The sequence below is a fragment of the Elaeis guineensis genome, chromosome 2, assembly GCF_000442705.2.
Source record: "Elaeis guineensis isolate ETL-2024a chromosome 2, EG11, whole genome shotgun sequence".
Taxonomy (NCBI): domain Eukaryota; kingdom Viridiplantae; phylum Streptophyta; class Magnoliopsida; order Arecales; family Arecaceae; genus Elaeis; species Elaeis guineensis.
The window spans coordinates 91,121,019-91,136,434 of record NC_025994.2 but is presented as its reverse complement, the minus strand read 5'-3'; the positions used below and the strand labels follow the sequence as shown (position 1 = coordinate 91,136,434).

At 37.5% G+C, this 15,416-nt stretch overlaps 1 protein-coding gene across 1 annotated transcript; it reads left to right on the top strand.

Moving 5' to 3' along the window:
- Positions 1-9,448: 9,448 nt before the first annotated feature.
- Positions 9,449-11,630, top strand: LOC105053547 (protein GOS9). Its single transcript, XM_010934760.4, has 3 exons — positions 9,449-9,602; positions 9,689-9,838; positions 11,155-11,630. Exons 1-3 carry the CDS (start codon positions 9,600-9,602, stop codon positions 11,395-11,397), a joined length of 396 nt encoding a protein of 131 aa, XP_010933062.1. The 5' UTR covers positions 9,449-9,599; the 3' UTR covers positions 11,398-11,630.
- Positions 11,631-15,416: the final 3,786 nt, after the last annotated feature.

Below are 15,416 nucleotides of genomic sequence, written 5' to 3'. Positions count from 1 at the left end.
ATAGCTTTTTCATAAATTTTGGACTCAATCATATAAAAATTACAAGTGGCATAAATGTCACTTACGCTTTTCATTCTGGTGGAAGTAAAATTTGGAGATGAGTTTGAGCTTGAAGTTGGTGATGGACTTACACTTGGAGAAGTTTGTGGTGAACCTTCATCCTCATTTTTTTGATTTTGAATATTATAAATTTCTTCATCAAGAGTAACAACATTTTCTTCAACTTTTTTTTCCTTTCTAATCTCAAGTAGCCTTCTCATTGAAAAGAATATCTCTTTTTATGATCATCTTGTTGTACTTCAAGCTAAAAAGTCTATAGTCTTTTGATTTAGAGCTATAGCCAACAAAGATATATTTTTCACTAACTTCATCAAGTTTGTGCCTCCTCTTCTTTGAAACAGATGCATAGCATACACATCTAAAAACTTTGAAATGCTTCATCAAAAGCTTTCTACCAGACTAAGCTTTTCAAATGGTGTCTTATCTTGAAGGGCTTTTATTGGACATCTATTCATCAAGTACACTATCGTGTACACCACTTTCATCCACAAAAAATTTAGAAGGCTTTTACCTTTGAGTATAAATCTAGCCATCTCAAAAATAGTATGATTCTTTCTTTTGATAACTCTATTTTATTCTGATGTATAGCCAATGGTCAATTATCTTTGCAAACTAATATCTTCACAAAATTTCTCAAATTCATTTGAGTGATTATATTCATCATCTTTATCACTTCTTAGTACTTTAATATAGTGCTCACTTTATCTTTCTATAAGATTTTTGAACTTCTTGAAGACGGTAAATATGTCGAACTTGTGTCTCATAAAGTACACCCATATCATTCTTGAGTAGTCATCAATGAAGGTAATGTAGCAGATATTATCGATATGAGAAAAAATTTTCATAGATCCACATATGTCGGTGTGAACAAGCTCCAATGGTGCTTTGGCTCTCCATGCATGCTCTCTTGAAAATGTCTCTTGATCGGTGTTGTTTCTCAAGTGCACATCCTTCACAAACTTCTTTCTTGTCTTGTATTATCGATAGATCATACATCATGTTCTTTTGATATAGACTTCTCAAGCTTTGAAAGTTCAAGTGTCCATACCTTTTATGCTATAACCATGACTCATCATTCACCTTCATCTTTCATACAACATTCTTTGCATAGTGCAAAATAAGAGAAAAGCTTCTATTTTTTTCATGTTGATATTTATCATAAGTTATTTTTTCTCTTCTTTGTCATATATCTTTTATCTATTATCTTCAAAGTGCACCATGTGCTCATGCTCAATCAATTATCCAATACTTAAAAGATTTTGTGTCAAGTTCGGAACAAGTAGAACATTATGGATAAAGTTTCTTCCTTTTATTGGGTCAATTACAACTGTCCCTTTGTCTCTTACTTGGACGAGTGCATCATTTTCTATGTTGACCTGTGAGATTGAAGAACTATCAATATTAATAAAAATAGACTTGTCATCGGTCATGTGGTTGTTACATCGACTATCAAAGTACCATACATCATTTTTTTGCTCCTCCATAGTTTGACATATATAGAATGTGCTTTTGCCACCTTCATTTTTTTTAAAAAAGTGTGCTTGTTTACTTGTTTGGTACCTACAATCTTTTTGAATATGGCCAAATTTTTTATAATTATAACATTGAAATTTTTCCCTAAACCAACAATATTTTTCAATATAAGAAGATCTTTTACATATGTTACACCTAGATTCAGTGCTCTCATCATTTTGACTTCTTAAGAATTTATTTCTTTTTCTTCCTCTTCCTCTTCCTCTATTTTGGTTTTCACTTCTAAATGACTCTCCTTTAACTTATGCATGACTAGACAATTCTCTTTGAGAATTTTTATCAAATATCTTGAGTTTAGATTGAAAGATACTTTTTAATGATGATTCTTTGTGCCAAACAACCTCTGCTTATGAGCTTTAAGAGATCCCATCAACTCATGAATGCTTAAAGTAGAAAGATCTTTAGATTCTTTAATAATAATAACTATAGTATCAAACTTTGGAGGCAAACTAGCCAAAATTTTTTTACATATTCTTTGCTCGATGATGGTTTCACCATAGCTCTTCATTTGATTAACATTCTCCATAATTTTAAAAAAGTAATCCTTCAAGCTTTCATTTTCTTGCATTCTCAAATTATCTAACTCTCTTCTTAGAGTTTGAAGTTTGATAGTTTTCATCTTAGTATTCCCATGTAGTTTCTCTTACAAGATGTCCCATGCCTCCTTTGATTTGGTGGCTCTAATGATTCTTGAAAAAAACTTGTCGGACATCGTTTGTTGGATGAAAAAGAGGGCTTTGGCATCCTTCTTTTTATAGTCCTTCATTTGCTCCCTTGGTTGTTAGAGTTGATGGCTCTTCATACCCACTCTCCACCAAATCCCAGATCTCTTGTAAAATTAAAAGGATCTTCATTTTGATGCTCCAATAATCATAGTTTTCTCCATTAAAAATAAAAATAGAAGGTTGATTGATGCTCATACCCATGTTGCTGGAATTTGCCATGGAGATCTTCTTGAATGGTGCTCTCTTTCCTACTTATTGTCTTCAAACTCAAATCTTGTTGATCTTTCTTGCTCTAATACCACTTTTGTTGGCTTTATTTACCAACTTAATAAAATTTGGGAGGAGATTGAAGTAGAGAATGAGATGAAAAATTAGGAGAGAATATAGATCTAGGGTTCTTTCTTTTTTTTTCTTAGTACATAAGGCCTCTTATATGTAAGGCTACCACATCCTACAAAAGTTCATATATCAATACATAAATCATTATGACAATATGAGTCCAACCACACATAAGCTCATACATGAACCTAATATACAACTAAACCAAAACATAAATTATCTAGAAATTAACAAGAACAAACATTACATTTTAACAAACCCATAGTATACAAAGTAGACTTTCAAAAGGCATTCGATAATATAGATTGGACTTTCCTTATCGAACTACTCTCAGCTAGAGGGTTTGGTCCCAGATGGTACACACCATTGGATCGAAAACTTAATCTCCACGATAAAGTCTTCAGTTCTTGTTAATAAGGGGAAGGGGAAGACATTCAAACTTGAAATGGGTCTGAGATAAGCTGACCGTCTCTCTCCCCAACTCTTTCTTTTGGTGGTTGATACACTTGATAGAATGCTTAAAGCAGCGGCTATACATCATATGTTCATGGGAGTGGGACCAACTAACATATACGACTTGATAGAATGAAACAAGCCATCCTCACGATAAGCAGGTCTAAGCATGCCATCTCTATCTAGTTTTTAGAAAGGCTTTCATAGAGAAAGGTAGAGGTCCATCCATCTCATCGACAAGTCGCCTCCTAGACCTTAGTACCTCAGAAGACCTTCCCATCTCTCTCTCTCTACACACGCATGTGTTTGCACGAGTGGACATGCGCATGCATGTGTCTCCATGTAAGCTTATAAATGATTTCGTCCCATACAATAAACTAGTTTAGAGAAAGAAGACTAGATAAATCATATTCACAAGATGCATAGAATTAACAATTAGAGAATGTCAGATGCAAGCTTAACAGTAGCTTGGTAGTTGCACTCTTTAATTTTAAAGGAGCGCAAGATTATTTGTACGCAAAAAATAAACACACATAAAAAGCCAAGGGCTAAATGTCATCGATGAGTGCTAGAGTTTTCTAAAACATTTGGTGATATTTGCGTTGTTGTACAGAAATATAATAATTGACTGCAAAGTCATGCAAACTGTGTTTACATTTTTTTTGTGTGAGATTTCTATTAGAAAAATTTTGGAGTGGGCCGATAATATGAAAAGATTGAAAGATATCCAGCCCATTAAGTTTGTACTAGTATATCTCAGCCGTTCAAGCAATCAACCATAACTCACTCGTTTAAGTCCGACAATTTCAACTAAAGACTATCCAAACCTTGGTCAACCAGTGCTTGATCCGACCCTTGGTCGGCCAGTATCTTTGATCGATCGCTCATCGAGTGGCTCTCAATGCTAACCTTTGGTCGTTTATAATTTAGTATTGACTCCTAGTCGGCCAACATACAGTTCCGACTCATCATCAGCCAACACCGAGCCCTGATCGGTCTAAACCGACAAAATAAAAATTCAAAAAATTGGCGCCAATCAGATAACAACTGTCAGGGAGCAGATAAGGCAAGCATGTTCTCTATGATGCGAAAATCTCTCGAACAGTTGACGTATTACGCAAAATCTATCTCAAGTCTTGCATAATCGTGCCAGACCACTTGCCAACCATGGCTTCAACCTCCGCCTATAAAAAGAGAGAAAAAGAGGGACCCCAGGTATGCAAATTTTTTGAAGCCCCATGCTCCTCTATCTGTTAGTTCTACTAGCTGACTTGAGTGTCGGAAGGTCCCCGTCGGAATACTTTCTGATTCGGATTTTTTGCACGTACCCCATCCAGAGGCCCTGTTCACACCTGCAACTCCAACGAATCTGGTGTCAACGAACTTTGGCACCAACAAATTGGTGCTAGAGAAAGGGCCCATCCCAAATCGGAGGAGCGTAAGTCTAGGGTAATATCACCATTCCACCAAAGAGAGCAGCAACTTCTCACCAAGCACGATCCCACAACACCGATGCAGTAGCCTTGTAGCAAGAAGAGAATCATGCCAACCAATCAGCCCTACCACCTCTGACGGGAGTCTCAGCTCCCCCATCTGCAGCAATCATAGTGGAGCAGTTCAACCTACTTTTTTAGCAGGTTCAAAATCTGACGGCGGTGGTCCAAGTAATCCAGGCCACTCCTACGCCACCTCCTATGGAGCAAACATCACCGTCTGTAGTACAGACGGTTCCTCCACCACCTCCCGTGGCACGATCTATATCGAAATCACTTCCAGCGGACTTTCACCCTATGGTACCACTACCTCATACCAAAACAGTTTCACTACCTCCACCCGAGCAGTCTCGAGTCCTGAAAAGATATGCTGCTCACCAACACCGGCCCAAAAGCCCAGATCCAAGAAGGCGACGCTCCCTTAGCCCCCAATCAGGGCATGATTCAGACTCGAGCCATTAGTCTTCTCATTAACCAGCAACTCATGCCGCTCGGGATCCTGAAGTCAAGCGAAGACTCCAAGAGTTAGACCAACGGATTGAAGCAATCCACAACCACACCTCTGCATCACCTGATGAGTTTAATAGTGCTCCACCTTTCAACTCCGAAATAATGCAAGAATCACTCCTATGATATTTTTAGATCCCTCAGTTGGAGATGTATGATGGGACCACCGACCCTACAGATCATCTGGAGAGCTTCAAGACAAAAATACTCCTTCAAGGAGCCTCGGATGCCATCCTTTGTTAGATCTTTCCATCAACTCTCAAGGGAGCCGTCCGACATTGATATTCTAGCTTAAAGCCGGGATCGGTTCACTCTTTCGAGCAGCTGAGCCGATCCTTTTCTAATCATTTTATTAGTAGCCTTCGGTAGGAAAAATGGTGTGACTTCCTCCACACCATCAAGCAAAAGGAGGGAGAAACAATACGTTCTTTTATTAACCATTTCAACTTGACTACATTGGAAGTGTACTATCTTGATGAGTCGATCACAATGTCAGTCCTAATGAATGGGCTGCCAAAGAACGACCTCAATAAGTCTCTGGTAAAAATCTATCCCCATAACTATGCTGACATGCTAGTCTGGGCAGAGAAATATGCACGAACGGAGGACATGTTCGCACCAGAAGTTATCAACCCTTCCGCGATAGAGGGAGAGTCATAGCAAATTGATAAGAATAAATAGCCAAGACAGGAGGAAAGGCCCAGATGGCATTAAAGGTCTCCATCTCGTCGGCAAAGAAATGATTCTCCTTTCAGAAACTGTCGATCGAGGAGTCCTTGATGGGGAGGATAGTGTGCCTCTCCATCGAGAAGATTCAATAACTACACTCCCTTGATGAAGCTGAGGGAGAATATGCTGGTGCAAATCAAGAGGTAGAATCCAGAGGCTACACCAATGTGGACTCATCTGGCTCGGAGAAATACTAATAAATAATACCTGTATCACAAAGATCATGGTCATGACATGGAGGAGTGCTTGCAGCTCTGAGACGAGATCGAGGAGCTCATCAGATGTGGCTGTCTAGATCATTTTATTCAGCGTAGGAGAGAGTAGGAGAACTGACAAAGATCTCCACAGCCCCAGGAACAACCACCACCAGTCGAGCCCCAAGGAGATTAGTCTTCGATCAGAATAATCAATGCAATCACTGGGGGGTATCACAGAAGGGATTCCTGCGATGAAGGGAGGTCCACAAGGAGAATGATTGAAGAGCCAGTCACTTTTATTGAAGAGGATACTCGAGGAATTTAATTCCAACACCATAATGTGGTGGTTGTATCTATGAATATTGATAAGCATCTTGTACGTCGCATTTTGGTTGATAATGGAATGCCTTTGATCAGTAAAGCATAGAATGCCATCGATCGATAAAGTGTAGAATGCCTTTGATCGGCGAAGCAATAGGCATACCGTCAGTTTCAACATTAAATGCACCATAGCAAGATAAAGACGGTGTCCGCACAGGTTTCAAAATGAGCTTATGATTATATCATCGCCATCTTCGCCTGAAAAATCGCACGCAAACATCTGTTGAAAAACTCTTGATATCCTCTGCCATTTAAACGCCAAATGAGTACTCTCATTACCCGACCAGAGCTCAAACTAGAGAGTAGGGGATATGTGTTGGAAAAATTTTGAAGTAGGCCAATAATATGAGGAGATTGAAAAATATCCAGTCTATTAAGCCTGTGCCAGTACATCTCAGCCGTACAAGCAATCGACCATAACTCGCTCGTCCAAGTCCGATAATTTCAACTAAAGACTGTCCAACCCCTGGTCGGCCAGCGCTTGATCCGACCCTTGATCGGCCAGTATCTTTGACCGATCCCTCATCGAGCGGCTCTCAGCACCAACTTTTGGTCGTCCATAATTTAATGATGACTCTTAGTCGGCCAACATACAGTTCTAACTCATCATCGGCTAACATCGAGCCCTGATCCATCTGAATCGATCAAATCAAAATTCAAAAAACTGACGCCAATCAAATAACAACTATCAGGGAGCTAATAAGGTAACTATGATCTCCACAATGCAAAAATTTCTCGAACAGTTGGCATATTATGCAAAATCTGCCTCAAGTGTTGCATAATCGTATCAGGCCACCTGCTAACTATGACTTCGACCTCCATCTATAAAAGAAGATAAAAAGAGAGATCTCAAGTATGTAAATTTTTTTAAGTCTCACGCTCCTTTATCTGTTGGTTCTACTAGTTGATTTGAGCATCAGAGAATCTCCATTGGAATATTTTTCAATCCAAACTTTTTGCAAATATATCATCCGAAAATCCTATTCACACCTACAACTCCAGCGGATCCGACGTCAACCTATTTTAGCACCAACAACTTTCATGCACCCTTATTAGCAACTAACAACCATGCATGAATATTCTCTTTCTTACAAAATTCCTCATGATTGGATGTTTGTGTACGCATAGATTTCCAACGTATTCATTGAAATTCAAGGACAACGCTAACGTTTGGCAAAATTATTGCAGGATGTTAAGAAAGATCACACACACGTGTTTACACCATTTTAACACAATTGGTGTGAAATAAAAAAAAATCTTTTGCCAAGCAAGATCAGGAGGAATAGTTATATAAAATCAATCTTTCTACATAAATAGCCATGTACATGCCTATGTGTGAGCATAGAGTTTTCCATAAAGGGGATATTTATGCCCAGTTTGAATTTCAAATTTAAATTTGAAATCAAGGACTGAGCTGGGCATGCATGTGTGGTCGCCAACCCGTCACCCTTAAAGCCCAGCTTTAGCTTGAATAAACAGGACATACATAAATGGGAGAGCACTTATATTGAATCATCCGAGATGGGACTGTTTAAAATCAAATAAAAAAAATAGAATTTCATTTAAAATTTAAATATTGTTAAAATAAAAAATTTTAAAAATTTTAATAAAATTAGTGTGCCAGCTGTGTGAGCTAGGTCTGTACATAGTCTTACCTGTTCACACCTGAGGCACATGAGTGTGAACAAGCTTCTAGCCCTCTTGACTTGTCTTAAAGTATAACGGGAGTCATAAATATGCATAGAATTAACTACTGCAAGATGTAAGCTTGACAATGACCTAATAGTTGCATCCTTTAATTTGAAAGAAACACAAGTCCATTTATATATAGAAATTGAATATATATAATATATATAAATGCCAATGGCTAAACATCAAATAAAGAGCCCAGTATTAGAGTTTTCTATAATATTTGGTCGTGATATCCACGTCACAACAGAGAAATATAATAAATAACTATTTTTTTTTTTTTTTATGAGACTTCCATGCACCCTTATTAGCAACTAGCAACCATAAATATTTCGTTCCTTACGAATTTGCTATTAATCGGATGTTTTTGCACCGATTTCCAATATGTCCATGGAAATTCAAGGACAAGGTTAATATTTAGTTGACAAATTTACTGCAGCAAGAAAAAATTACTGTAGTGAGGAATTAAAAAAGATTGTTACTATATCTCTAAACAGTTATATATATATATATATATAGAGAGAGAGAGAGAAAGAGAATTTGCTGTCAAGATGCACAAGTTGACTATTAAATATTATCGATTTTCATACACAAAATTTATTTAAATATTTTTATTAAAAATTTATATTTATATCCTATGATCTGCATCACATGACGATATATACTACTAATCAGAATCACTCATTTTTATGGTTCTCATTTCTTAAGTACCCATTTAGATATATCATTGTAGAGATAAATAGCCATAGTTGATAGCGAGTGCATGGCGGCGTGATACACGTTTGCAGGATTTTTTTAATTAATTTTATAGATAAATTTATTTACATGAATTGAATGTTTTGTTCAGATAGCTCTTATTAAAAAAAAAAATGAAACATTATTTTTATTTGGATAATTTTTATAAAAAAATAAAAAAAATAAATAAATATTTTAAATCAAAAAATTATTGTATTTTAATTTTATTTAAAAATTTATTAATATTTTTATTTTTATCTATTTTATTTTTTTTATTTTTTTTAAATTAAAAAAAATTAAAAAATTAATTTAATGAAGAGAAAGAGAGAAATATTTCGGAAAAAAAAAAAAAAAAAGAAGAGAGGTCTCTCTTCCTTTATCTTTTTCTTTCGTAAAATTTAATATCCAAACAGGAGAAAGGGATCCATTTCTTTTCTTTTTCTCCGTACCCCTCAATCCCAGCAAAGCGGAAGCGTTAAATATCGGTCTCATCAACTAAATTCCATCCACCTCATCCTTCTGTACCCCTCAATCCAAGCAAAGCGGAAGCGTTAAATATCGGTCCCATCAAATAAATTCCATCCACCTCATTCTCCAACGCGCTGCCCCACCAAGTGCAGCTCCTCTGTAAACGTGCATCACGTCTGATCGCTCTAGCTCTCTGATCGCTCTCCTTATAAATATCTGCATCCGCTTCTCTATTACCATCGAACTCGGCAGTATCATCGGAAGTTCGCCGCTAGCTCCGCAGCTGATAAATGGTGAGACTCATTTCTAACTTGCTGCGAGTTATGGATGTATCACAGGCCATTCATTTCTGATCGTACGGTCTTGTACTTGGTTGCAGGGGACGGCCATTAAGGTGGGATCTTTCCCTCATCAGTATCCAACTCCTACGTTTGATACGGGGTCTCCTGGTGTGCGTAACTTCGTCGTCGACTGTGATGCAGCTGCCTTTCATGACATAAAAATTAATGTCCCCCCTAATCCAAGCAGGGTATGTTTCTCTCCTTTGTGTGCGAAAAACTCACACGCGCAAGTTATAATCAACATGCGTTACATTGCATGGTCATGCGATCCATGTACAAATTTCGACAACAAACTTTTCATAAACATTAATGAAAAATGAACGTTTGAAACTCTTGACAAATGGCTGGACCATGGAAGCACCAACTCCTACCTAATTGTTGGCAACTTTATTATGATCCTTGGAAATACAATGCACCCGAACTATGGTGCATGCGGTCGCAAGGCTGATTGCCTTACAAGGACCATTTTTGAAGTGCTTGGCTAATCACATACCAGCCACGTATACAGCAAGGAGTCTTGCACGCGCGTGTAGGCATGGACTCTCTTGAATAACGAATTTATCTATTTCCAAACTGATGACCTCGTAAATGTATCAATAATAATGTTCTTATTTTAGTGCTTTGAGGAAAAAAATAACATTCTTTATTTTGAGAAATTATATAATAAATTTTCCCTTGCCATTATAATATTTAAATATTTACTATTATTTAATGGAAAAGCCTTTCAGTTTAGCTTTACATGCTATTTCATAATCTTAATTATTTTAATATGAAATTCTTATTTGTCAGGAATTTTAAGATCCGGCATCTCGCCTCTCATGTCTCCATCAATCTCCATGCTTTTACAGCTTCTCCGATCTGTAGTAGACACAAAACCGCTTTAAGATCAAGTTGTGGTGATGAAAAACAAAAATAAAAATAAGAAAAAGAGTTCTATCAAAAAAATAAAAAATATTTATCAAATTATATAAATATTAAATATTTTAAATCAAGTACGAATCATTGCTATTCTAATCATACTTCCTCTCTCATTTATTACATTTGCCAAACACCCCTGCGCCTCAAGTCAACAAAGAGGTCCAGTTAGCCTAAACTAAAATTAATTAGCGCCATTTCATCGTGCAGCTTTTGGAAACTATTTTCATGAAGTTATCGTCTTTATGACTGCTTGGGACTTATCCATTATGCTATAAACATATGAATTAGGCCATTAAAATAAATGACAAACATGAATTCTGACCATCTTAAGGGCTTATTGATAGGCTTCTGTTGATGTCTATGACATTTTTGACTTCAGACAACTGAAATCGGGTCTGAAGTATATAAGCCATTGTGCATGTAAAATTTAGGAATCGAGTCCCTGATATAGTCGTTGTGTGTAATAGGCGTTGAATGAAATGTGTGATTGGTCATCTAACTAACCACTCTTATTCAGCGGTTCTTTCAGATATATTTTTGTTTATTTAACTTTGCTAAATCTTCTTTTATTTTTCCTCTTTTGCAGGTAGTACTTGCTCCAGAGGAGTTTCTTACTGGGATAACAGTCTGTTTTGACTCAGCTGCCGTATGGTCAATCACTCTTCACAGCAACGTCAAGCAACCCCCAGATGGATATGGACCATATGGCCCACAGAAAGGAACTTGTTTGACTCTTCCGTTGGAGAACGGTCAGATTGTCGGCTTCTTTGGACACTCATCAGGAAATTATGTTGATGGCATTGGAGTTTACGTAGAGCACAACAAGTGAAGTTACCCCTCCGATAGGTGTACTCTACTAAATAAGGATACAAAGAACTTGTATCTCGGTGTTCTCGTGGTCGTCTAATAAAACAGTTGAACTGGATGTGTCTTTGGAGGGGCTTCCTTTGATCTATGTACTCTAAATAAAGTTACTATGAACTTGCGTGTGGTCATTCCCTGTGAACTTTGTTTGATCTGTGTACTCCAAATAAGGATATTATGAACTTGTATGTTGCTATCCTTGTGAACTTTGTTTTCTATATAAGTTGAATAAAATGTTGACAAAATAAAAAGAAAATAGTAGTGGCTTTTGCAACTCCAAAAAACCTCATGTGCTATTGAGATTTATTTCTTGGAGTTGTTTGTAAAATAATGTTCAAGCTATTTATCTATAATTATCAGCATATATATATATATATGTGTGTGTGTGTGAGAGAGAGAGAGAGACTTCTTTTTCCATCCATGTATAACCGGCTGGGAACCAGGCTAAACCATGGTCGTCTAATAAGAATAGACAAAAAATTGAGTAACCATGGTGCTAGGGTGAAAAATAAGCAGATAAACTAATTTTCTGTCGAAGAGACATCTCGAAGAGAGTCAGAAAACAGAGCTTATATCTACATTTGAAGTCCGCAATGTTCGTTAACATTTCAGGGCAATCTTGATCCTCCTGGTTATGTTGCTGGGAAATCAAGGCAAGATGGGTCGAGGTATCTGCAGCAGTAAATAAGATTCTTGTTTTTATTTTTATTTTTTTTTTAAAAAAAGGTAATAGGATTCTTGCATGGCTGTGAATGAACCGGCCTAGATGCCCAATTTTATACCGTTCAGACCGGGTCATCAGGCTGGAACCATTGAAATTGTGGATGATGTCCGCTTGGGCCCTGCTCATTTTCATTCCTACTCCGATCTACCGAAGTTGCTGGTAAAGTGGAAATTTCAGAAGCTGAAATGACAACAGTTTGCTCAAACTCAGGCAGCCCTTCAACTAGTCCGCTAACATGCTGCAGCAGAATTCAAAGCATTTCAGCTAGGGCTGTGCAAGAGTCCAAATTTATTAAGAACAATCAACTCATCATCGATCATAACAGATTTTTCACTGATGCCATATAAAAGCCTTGAAAACGCCCCCTGATACTTTGAAATTCATCAAATCTAATATTGCAGAGGCCTAATAATTGTGGAGAAAGATAGAATGGCTTCTGCTTGCGCCTCTTCATATGCTAGTTCGAGTTACATTTAAAATAAATAGAAGAAAAGACCCGGACATCCCAACCTCGCAGAGCATGCACTCGACAAGCAACACCCACTTCTGTCAGACCAGAAACTACTTGGCTTTTGACCAATGATTTTTTAACGGAACACCAGAAGAAGAGATGAATGTGATTTGTTTCCCAACATATAACGTCTACATTGGCCACGCTTGCCGGTACATTCTGCATTAATCCGAAAGAGAATGAAACAAGCCATGCTCACGTTAAGCAGGTCTAAACATGCCATCTCCGTCTCGGCTTTCAGAGAAAATGGTAGAGGCCCATCCATCTCATCCGCAAGTCCCCAAAAAAACAAAAAACAAAAAAAAAAAAAAAAGACGCATCCTCGACCCTACTACCTGAGAAGACCATCTCTCTCTCTCTCCACACGCATGTGTTTGCACGAGTGCACGTGAGCCTGCATGTGTCTCCGTACGTGTAAGCTTATAAATGATTTCATCCCATACAAAAAAACTAATTTATAAATGATTTCATATTCACAAGACGCATAGAACTAACAATTGGAGGATGTCAGATGACAATAGTCTACTAGCTGCACTCTTTAATTTTAAAGGAGCACAAGTCTATTTGTATGTAGAAAATAAAAACGTATAAAATGCCAAGGGCCAAACGTGACGAAGTAGCGGGGTGAGTGCCAGAGTTATTTAAAATATTTGGGTTGCGTTTGATATATTGTCAAATAATGATAAACTAAATTATTTAATAATCTAAATTATCTACAATTTGAATAGATTATCAATAATATTGATTACTGTATTTGTTACACGTAGGTAATATTATAGTAAAATTATTGAGAATCTTGATTGACATATTTAGTATGACAATCAGATTACTGATAATATAACATCAAATTCTCAAAATATTTTTAAATCAAATTTATTAAATCAAATAATAAATTAAAATAATCCCATAATCAAATAATAAATCAAATTTATTAAATCAAATAATAAATTTATTAAATCAAATAATAAATCAGTTAGTCTTATAATTTCTCATATAATAATCAATATTTTAAAACAATATTATTAATCACATAATAATAATATTTTATTTTTACTCAAATAATATTTTTTATTATTAATAAAATAAAAATATTTTATTGTTTATCTTTTTTTTTTTATTTTTTTCTCCTCGTTTCTCCCTTTCCTTCCTCCCACCCCCAAACCCTAGCCGATCGTCATGCCCATTCCACCCCGCCCCGCCCTGATCGATCCTTGGCTGCCAGCGCCACACCAATGCCCCTCCAACAAACCACCCACAGCCCCACCCCAATGTCATCCTCTATCGTGGCTGTCCATGCCCATTCCATTCCTTTGCCGCGCCCGTTCCACATCCCTCTACCGTCCTCTACTGCAGTTGTCCGCCCCTCTGCCATCGTCGTCCATGCTGCACCCACCGCCGTCCACCCCCAGCTCCGTAAAACCACCCCTCCTCCCCTCCCCCCGACCGTTCACGCCCATTCCACCTCTCTGCCATGGTGGTTCGTGCTGTACCCATTGCCGTCCGCTTCGCATCCGTCGTCCATCTCAGGCTTTGCAAGACCACCACCCCCCCTCCCCTCCTCCCAGGCCATTCGCACCCATTCCGCTCCTCTGCCCGAGGGCATCCACGCCGCAGCTATAGCCGTCGCCGTCCGCTCTGCACCCATCATTCACCTCCGACTCTGTGAGACCATCACCCCTCTCCTCTCCCTCTTGAGCCCCGATGGCTATCCACACGACAGCGGGTGGTTCAACAGCGAGAGGGACGAGGAGAACGACGAGCGGAAAGACGGGGAGGGGTTTAGATTGTGTTTGTTTGATAAGGACAGTTTCGTTCAAATATTTTATTATTAAATTATCAAATATTTGATAATCTGGATAGCCATCCCTCTCATTGATAATTCAGATTATTTTGTAGAAAGTAATCCAGATTATAAATTTAAAAAATATATCAAATATAATAAATTTTTTTTAAATTACCAGCAATCTCGATAGATAGTCAGCTACTAAACACAACCTTGGTAATATCTGCATCATTATAGAGAAATATAATAATTGACTGCAAATTCGCACAAATCATGTTTACGGTTTGTTTTTTTCTCGTGCGAGACTTCCATGCGCGCTTGTTAGCAGCTAGCAACCATGTACAAACGGTTACACACACACACACGTTTATACCATCTTAAATGCTAACATGGGTGAAGGCATTGGTGTGAAATTAAAAAAAATCTTCTGCTTAGCATGAGCACGTCGACTTGTTAAATGCAATCAATCTTTCTTCATAAATAGCCCATGCACATGTCTATCCGTGGGCATAGAGTTTTCCATGTAGTTAACTCAAAGGGGATATTTATGCACAATTTGAATTTCAAATGTAAATTTGAAACCAAGGACATCACGCATGAATGGCTGAGCTAAGTGCACATGTATGATCACCAGCCCACCGTCCTTAAAGCCCAACTTGAGCTTGAATAAACAGGGCATATATAAATGCAAGAATACTTGCATTTAATCATTAGGTGGGACTATTTAAAGTCAAATAACCATTTAAAAATTTGAATATTATTGAAATAAAAAAATTAAAAATTTTTCAACAAAAATAGTGTGCCAGCTGTGTGAGCTAGTCCTGTATAGAGTCTTGCCTGTTCACACCTAAGGCATGTGAGTGTAAATAAGCCTCTAGCCCTCTTGTTTTCTACTAAGGGTATTATCAAAGTCATAAATACGTATAGAATTAACAGTTGGATGATGCAGGCTTGACAATGGCCTAG

Bases quoted from the DNA above. Each gene is read 5' to 3' on its own strand.
- LOC105053547 (XM_010934760.4), top strand. The intron at 9,839-11,154 runs GTATGTTTCTCT...CCTCTTTTGCAG, and splicing joins TCCCCCCTAATCCAAGCAGG to GTAGTACTTGCTCCAGAGGA.